The sequence below is a fragment of the Sinocyclocheilus anshuiensis genome, unplaced genomic scaffold, assembly GCF_001515605.1.
Source record: "Sinocyclocheilus anshuiensis isolate Anshui unplaced genomic scaffold, SAMN03320099.WGS_v1.1 scaffold962, whole genome shotgun sequence".
NCBI lineage: Eukaryota > Metazoa > Chordata > Actinopteri > Cypriniformes > Cyprinidae > Sinocyclocheilus > Sinocyclocheilus anshuiensis.
Genome location: NW_015537985.1, coordinates 603,236 through 612,013, shown reverse-complemented (window position 1 = coordinate 612,013; position 8,778 = coordinate 603,236). Strand labels below are relative to the sequence as shown.

Below are 8,778 nucleotides of genomic sequence, written 5' to 3'. Positions count from 1 at the left end.
CTGCTGAACATTCACATTACAAAAGCTAAATGCTGTTTCATAAAAAAAGCCATTTTTGTGTTGATTTGATCATCCAGACCAGCCGGACAAAGCAACACTGGTTCAACCAATGCCATGAGTTTGAGGCAGGACTATCCATTTTTTTAACATTTATGGCAGACTGTGGAAATGTTTGGCAAGCAAACAAAGAAATGCAGCACTTTGTCAAATTCAGTCTGTATCATTAAACAGGCTTATTAACGGGATAGTTCAAAAATGAAAATTCTGTCATCATTTACATCATCCAAACCTGTATTCATGTTTTTCTTCTGTGGAACACATGAGAAGATTGAAGAATGTGAGTTACCAAACAGTTGATGGGAGCCATTGATTTCCATAGTATTTTTTTTTTCTATAATATGAAAGTCAGTGGCTACTATCAACTGTTTGGTTGCCTATACATTCTTCAAAATATCTTATTTTGTGCTCAGCAGAAGAAAGAAATTCATACAAGTTTAGAATGACATGAGGGTGAATAAATGATGACAGTTTTCAATTTTGGGTGAACTATCCTTTTAACCATTGCTTTATGTGTTCAGGAGGGTTAAATGTATCTCCTACCAAGTAAAGTGATGATGCAGGCCAGGATGGCAACGAAAGCTCCAGTGCTGAGTCCAGCTGACAGCATGAAGGCCTCTGTGCCACATGACTGGGGTGTCCCATCAGGGTCACAGTCACACACTCGAATAGACAGCGTGTTAGTGCTGCTGAGAGCAGGGGTCCCGCTGTCCACTATCAACACCGGCAGTCGATACATAGCCTGGTCCCTCCTCTGAAAACCACCCCTCTTAGTTAGAATAGAAGCAGTATTGTCTGCAGAGAGAAAGAGATAGGTATGATATCATGTGAAAAGTGAAAAAAAAAAATGACTCACATGAATAGATAAAATGAAGTCTTTTTGGTCTTATTAGGAATAAGACGAGTTCTGAGGATTCGCTATAAACTGTCTTAATGAAATCACGCACCTTTATTGTCTCGGAGGGTGAAGTTCATGTTCCCAGCTGTCTCTACAGTGAGGGAGAAGACGAAGCGATGCCCGCTGGGTGGTTCATCTTTATCCACTGCACTTACGGTTTCAATGACCTAAGACAGTGTCGAAGAGGGAGTAAAGAACAGGAAGATGAATACTGCTGTTATTGCCTCACTCCAGACAAAATAATCCACAGCTCTCCCGCTCAAAACACTGCAGTGTTGCTATAATAATGAATGTTTGAGATTATAGGTAAACCTGAATATTTCATGAATGGAATTAATTACTTGATATGTTTATTAATTAGTACAAATTAATTGAAATGAGTAGCATATATCAATATTTGCTCAGAATATCACCAAAAGGAATATTATTTAAGACATTACATTATTGTGGCAGGTTGAAGCACTGAACAAGTCAATTAATTATGATTATTAAATGAAATATATGTTATTTCCATATAATTGAACATACCCCATACAAATATATTCAGATTCTTCAAGCAGCTATACTGTATCTACCTGACCTGAACATTACTGCTTTTGTTCATATAATCTAAGTGAATCAGTCAAAATGAACTAATATATTTACTTGAATTTAATTATTTAGATGCTACAGAATAGTTCTAGATCATTTGCAAAAACATTTTTAACGTCCACAACAACACGTTTTGCAATTTTTTTATTATTATTATTATTGGTCTATGTACACATACATCAGGCAAACATCTTAGGCAGTTGTGTTGTGTCTCACTGGCTTTTCAGCATCTTCCACCATGGAAGTCTTATTTTAAGACAAAAAAATTGTTTTTAATTCGACCTCAAGATCCCTGCAATTTTGAACACATTTTAAATATAATAATTGACTAATTTAACTTTGAATTGATGCCCACATTTTATGTTACAACATAGAAAAATTTCAACCATCAGCCGAATTCAAGGAGGTGAACTTGGGAGGGGGAAAAACAATTCATAAGTTTAAATCATGCTGAAAACAACATCAGGAGGATAGACTAAGCCAGTAAGCTATCTGAGTGAGACTACGCTCATATGGTATCTAGGGATTTAGCAAAGTAGAGGGCCATCCCGGTCTAAATCTGGACTGAAACCCTTAAAGCTGGGCAAAGTGCTGCATTTTAGTGATGAATATCAGGGTGACCCATCAGGTGGTATGCTAAGAAGATTCTCCTGACACACTGTTGTGGCCTAATCTGTGGGCTTTGGCTGGGTTAAATACTATGTGCACAGCTCTTCCCTTGTGTCAGGCTGCAGTCAGCACAAACTCAATCTGCTTGAAAAATCTCCTAAAACCTTACGCACAGGATGAATGCAGCGGAGCCGTGGCTAGCGGACACTCCTGTATCATTTCCTCATTCGTCCGAAGAATATGACCTTGTACTAACCAAGAGCTTTTCAGCGCTTTAATTCTCCACTCAGTTATTTTTATTAAACACCGCCCTCCATTTACACTAAGTGAGTATTTGGCAATGGGAACTCTGACGGATTTATCATTTATCTGTAAATATTTTTGAAATCGTAAAACGTTGCGCTATTAAAAACCTGCATAAACGACACAAGCAGAGATTACAGTAAACTGTGACAAAATTAATTACAGATAGTCCATTAAGGCGAATCCAAAGTGTATTGATAAAATCATTGAGGCAATGGGTTCATTTAAAATGAATAAGAACATCTTGTCAAGGCAGAGCGTCTTAAACAAAACGTCTCTAGTTTACGTATGTAACCATGGTTCCCCGAGGGAATGAGACGCTGCGTATATATTCTTTTGAATGCTTGTGGACTGACAGACAACAGTAAATAGACTGACACATACACAGAGCGCTACTGAAGAGCAGAAGCTAACTTGCGCTCTGCCGGATGTGCTTTTATACTTCCTGGCGCTCACGTCACCCCGCTCGTGACGTCTCGCTGCTCCATTGGACTGATTTTACACATGCTTCAGAATGCGGTCACGCAGGGGCGTTCCCAAAGCGATCTCGATGCAGCTCGAGTTCCTGAAGGGGAACCTGATTTCGCATTTACCAACCGAGGAGAGGTGGAAAAGTAAATAATTTTTAGAATAATACTGTAAAAACACAAAATGGCTCTTGTGTAGCCAATAAGTGCATTATATGGAAAAATATGAGGGATTTAAGCCTTTTTGCTGTACATGTAAAAATGGCTGGAGGGCAAGGAATCTCTCCTGTGCCACCTGATTTTACAGAGGGGAAAATCTTCACCGTGGTGAGTCTGCTCATGGAGAGTTAGCAGTCATGAGCGCTTTAAAACACCGGTCTCTCAGCTTGCCACTGCTGACCATGTCTCTGAGGCATAAAGAAACAAGACAGAATATAGACGACCTTAAAGAGATAAAAAAAAAAAACCCTGGGAAAACACTCACTCCTCATAATCTAATCTGTTAAATCACCTGTAACAAATCACCTGGCTCATTTACAGACCGCAGCTTCAATTCATATTAAGGTTCTATTAAATTCAAAAAGTCATATTAGGAACAAAAGAGAAACCAAGGGCACAGAGAAAAGAGCTTTGTGCTGGGAAACGAAGGTGAAGACATACGTTTGGTGCCTGTGACCCCATTACAGGCACTTGTTGGATGGGGATCTGGGGACCTTTTTCAACAAGCCATCTGTTTTAGACTCGGGTGCAATGATGGGGAATATTCCCTCTCGTATCATGTACATAAGGGATGGGTGATTATGATTGCCTAGTCATCCAACAACTGACTTCATCTAGATATTTAAAAAATTTTCAGAATTTTAGAGACCATTCTTTAAATGTTAAGGAATTGTCAACAATAGCGAAGATGAAACTGCACTAATTAAACAATACTGCTAATGAAAATAAGATATTAACAATGCACTAACCATGTTTTCAAATAGAAATAATTTGGTTAACACAATTTAACACAGTCATACAGTAAGTAATCCAACCAAACTTTCCATTTTAAAAAGAAAATGCCAGAGCATTTTCCACCAAGTTAAAAATAGCGCAACTTTTATAAACACATATTGAGACTGCATTCTGATTTGTTACATTGCGCTAATTGCTTTTCAATTTTGAAACTCTGAAATGTAGTTTTTGCTCTCTCTACGGCAAGTGAGTATATAGGAAAAAGTGAATAATTTAATTTGCACTCAAAACCTGGTTTCATTTGCTCTCAAAAACCAGGCAACATGTTTACCATGCAACTATATGCAACGATTCATTCTTACTCCATACAGTCTCTTTCAGAGTGTCTGGCTTCTTGATGGATCAGGTGTGAAGCTCTAAATATACAAATGTGCAGATGAGGTCTATGAAAACAACGAAGTGGAGATACACTTGCAGATAACAATGTAACAACAGGCTGAAAGTGCCTATTTCACCTCAGTCGCAAATAGACAAACAGCATTTGCGACTATTTTGCGAGGCACTGATGTGACAAAGAATGTAAAAGTGCCATCACTGTTTGTTGATGATATTGTGCCTCACGGCAAACACTCTGTCTGATCAAAATTCTTCGTCTAACAGCTCCAGAACGCCTCACTCAAAGGCTTTGACTTTCAGATTCGGTCTCCAAAAGCACTCCAGGATGTCTGAGAGCCTCTGTTCTATAGGTACAGAGGTTTAAGGTCTGTTATAAGGACAGAGTCATCGTGCTAAGAATCACAAGAGAGATCCGCGCTATCGAGACAGCATTTGACTATCACTGCAGCATCGCTCAAGTACTCCCATGGCTGAAGATATGGAAGTGAACATGAATCACAGGGGAAAAGATATCATTATGAAAACATATAGGCGCATTCATTTCTATTCAGAGAAAGAGAGACCGTTCTACTTTTCCTCTGAGAGGCGGGAAAGTAATTTAGCCTCTAATATGAGAGAGAGCTCTGAAAGTTAGAAGTGATGGAAGTCTGGGGTGTCCAAAACACACAGAGAGTGTTCTTGGGGGACTATGGTAATGCGTTTCAAGGCTGAGATAGCATTTGTCAAAAGAGCCCACCAGCATCTTTTCACTTAGGCAAAACAAACACAGTTCCCTGTGAGTCTGGGACACAGGCAGGCCAGGACTAATTGTTATGGCCCAGACAATCATGCCACTACAGGGGATTGTATCTCATGCTCAGTAAACCCTGTAGCCTTGTTCTGTCCTCTCTTTGTTTTGAGAGATCTTGTGGGAGGGATTATTTTTCTTAAGAAAAAGAAAAACATCCTTCAGTATTCTTTCACTGCTCCCAAAAGAAATGATCAGATCAAGTCGATTTCTGATACACTAATAAAAACATTGTAATTGAGTGAGTAAGATTTTCAAACACCTCTGCAAATTGACTATTAATTCTCCTCTAAATAAACACCGTCTGTCAATGAAACAATTACAGTTACTAAGTAGGGTTTCTATGGACGCTTCTTTCTTGTTTCTGACGATTTATAAAAAATAAATAAATAAATAAATCAAATAATAATAATAACAATAATAATAAAATTTGATTGTCAGATACAGCTTAAAAGAAGAAACTCACATTGTGATATATAGTCACAAATACAAGAAATAATCACATTTATAAGTTAAACTGGCATAAACCTGCAGTCATGAGTTGTATTTAAAAGAAAAAGACACAACCAATTAGACACAGTCACAAATTCAGAAAAATACATTTGAAATTGTGAAATATAAAGTCACAATTGTGAGATAAAGTCACAATTATGAGAAATAATCAAAACTGTGAGTTAAGAAGTTGCAAATTACAAGAAATTAAGTAGAAATATATAGAAATAGCTGCAACTGATGTGATCATAATTGTGAGAAAGTCTGAATTACGAGAAATAGTCACAACTGTGAAATGTTATGATGCAATTGTGAGATAAAGTCGAGTTTATGAGAAATAGCCGCAGCTGACACAAAGTCTAGATTGTGAGATAAAGTCAGAATTATGAGAAATCTGTGAGACATACTATTAATTCTCCTCTAAATAAACACCGTCTGTCAATGAAACAATTACAGTTACTAAGTAGGGTTTCTATGGACGCTTCTTTCTTGTTTCTGACGATTTATAAAAAATAAATAAATAAATAAATCAAATAATAATAATAACAATAATAATAAAATTTGATTGTCAGATACAGCTTAAAAGAAGAAACTCACATTGTGATATATAGTCACAAATACAAGAAATAATCACATTTATAAGTTAAACTGGCATAAACCTGCAGTCATGAGTTGTATTTAAAAGAAAAAGACACAACCAATTAGACACAGTCACAAATTCAGAAAAATACATTTGAAATTGTGAAATATAAAGTCACAATTGTGAGATAAAGTCACAATTATGAGAAATAATCAAAACTGTGAGTTAAGAAGTTGCAAATTACAAGAAATTAAGTAGAAATATATAGAAATAGCTGCAACTGATGTGATCATAATTGTGAGAAAGTCTGAATTACGAGAAATAGTCACAACTGTGAAATGTTATGATGCAATTGTGAGATAAAGTCGAGTTTATGAGAAATAGCCGCAGCTGACACAAAGTCTAGATTGTGAGATAGTCAGAATTATGAGAAATCTGTGAGACACGAAGTCACAAATTGAGATAAATAAATGCAATTGTGAAATATGAAGTCACAACTGTGAGATAAAGTTGCAATTACAAGAAAATAACATCAGAATTAGAAAATAAATGCAGTATTAGAATATAAACATGAACTTCTTTCTGTGTAGCTTGTATAGAGTTACAGTAGTAATGCAGTAGATGCTCTGAGAAGGAAAGGCACCTATAGTTGAGTAGAATCAGTCATGTTTTCACCACTGGTGTTGGTCCTCTGACATTACCCACTGCTTTCAAGATTAATGGAGGATCATGTCACAAAATTTGTCAATGGCTTTTATCATTCCCATTAGGACTGAACAAAGGTCCAGAATGTTTCCTCTATGCAATCATAGCGAGTGTTTAGTATGTAGCATTCGTAATGCCCTTTATACCACTTTCATCTTAGTAATGACGTTCTGACAAACAATGGAATATGAATGCGACAGAGAATGTGTTTGAATCAGGGCATGTTGCTGGCTCGAAAATGAGGAACCCATTGGTTTGCTTGTGTGTGTGTGTGTGTGTGTTCTGCAATTGCCTGCTGAAGGACTTCACATTTGGCTACTTGACACAATGCCACGCTCTCCAACAAACCAATTTCATGCCACAGTCACCTCTGTCTCATTTGCATCAGTGTAAAGCTTTTTCCGCATGAGCGCACAATGTTTTGATCCCGTGATTAGAGTGATCTGCAGCAGAAAGCCACCAGAATCCTGTTGTTATCATTTTGTCCATCTGTGGTTCTCGCTGCTCTTTACTGGCTATGGATCAGTACTAAGGTCCAGATTCTTTCAGGTTGAGTTTCTGATGAAGGATATCAAAATATATACATATAAACTAATGAAAAAAATAAAAGACGCATTATTATAACCTTGGTTTAAACCATCTTAATCTGCACACTGCAATACATAATCTGAAAATTACATCTCTTTTCATTTATTAGGTGCTTCCAACAGTAATGCTGCACAATTAATTTCATACAATATCAGAAAAGTTGTGACATGAATAATCATTTCTGTTTATTGGACTATACAGGTTTCAAATCGCATTTGATATGAAAGCCTTTCTGTTGAAGAATTAAGAGCCACAATACCTGTCCTGGCCCAGCACTTTCACACAGGATGGTCTCATACTCTATGGCAAAAACTGGTGCGTTGTCATTAATGTCCATCACCGTGATCAGAGCCACTCCTTTCCCAACCTGCGACGGATCCACTGAAATCACAGAGAAAAATATGCATGCATGAACAGGCTAACAGATGAAAAAACATGAGGACACCAGCACATTTATTCCAGTAGGTTTAATTTATTTAAATGTGTTACATTATTTAATAGATTGCATTTATTTAAATATGTGCCTTGCCATCTTCCCGGCCACCGTTGGTTTTTCTCACTGAGGGCATTAAATCATAATTTTCTGTAATTCTGAAGTGAAATTATTTGTATTATGAAAAGATTTTACTTCACCAAAAAAAAAAAAAAAAGTCTGTAAAAATCTGTATCATTTGAAAATATTATAGTGCACAAATATTAATGTAAAAAGAATAAAGCTAAAATTAATAGTATGAAATTAAGTATTACAGTAAAATACATTCATTATGAATCTATTAGGGATGCAACAATACAATATAAACCTTTTTTTTTTCGGTTCTGATGGCTTGGCACATCAAAATCTCTTTTTTTTTTGTAATTTAAAATGTGATTTTTAAAACAAATTAACAAAAATAAAAGAAGAAATAGAACTCATAATACGGACAGAGGCATCCAGCCATCGCTGTAGCTGAATAAAAAGATGATGAATGATGAAACATGAAGTCAAGAAAGACTCAACAGCAAAAACATGTACTGTTTTGTTGGACAGCAGGTTTAGAAACGCTTCTCATTACAATTTATTACAAGGGAAGATGTTTGGCGTGTTTCTTTTTCAGTGGGGAGGCGTTTCCTCATCTCAGAACGTAAACTCACGGGCACACACAACAGAGCCAATTCGGAAAGAAATAAAATGCACGGAAATGATTGAAATGCAAAACCGGAACCGTGGATGTTGTACCGAACGGTCAGTGTTAGGGAGGTTACTTTGGAAATGTAGCCTAATAGGTTACAGATTACAAGTTCCCTTTCAGTCGGTCACTCTCGACGTCACGTCGGATGACCGACGAATTGGGATCTCGCTTAGAGAGACCAA

At 36.8% G+C, this 8,778-nt stretch overlaps 1 protein-coding gene across 1 annotated transcript in view; it reads right to left on the bottom strand.

The window, feature by feature from the left end:
- The window catches only part of LOC107674380 (cadherin-7-like), a 75,432-nt gene that overhangs the window by 12,782 nt on the left and 53,872 nt on the right, over window positions 1–8,778 (bottom strand). Inside the window, exons 9-11 of the mRNA XM_016468345.1 lie at window positions 7,687–7,808; window positions 1,005–1,122; window positions 601–852 (exon numbers count right to left, since the gene is read on the bottom strand). Coding sequence (XP_016323831.1) covers window positions 601–852; window positions 1,005–1,122; window positions 7,687–7,808 — 492 coding nt within the window. The remainder of the gene's footprint in view (window positions 1–600; window positions 853–1,004; window positions 1,123–7,686; window positions 7,809–8,778) is intronic.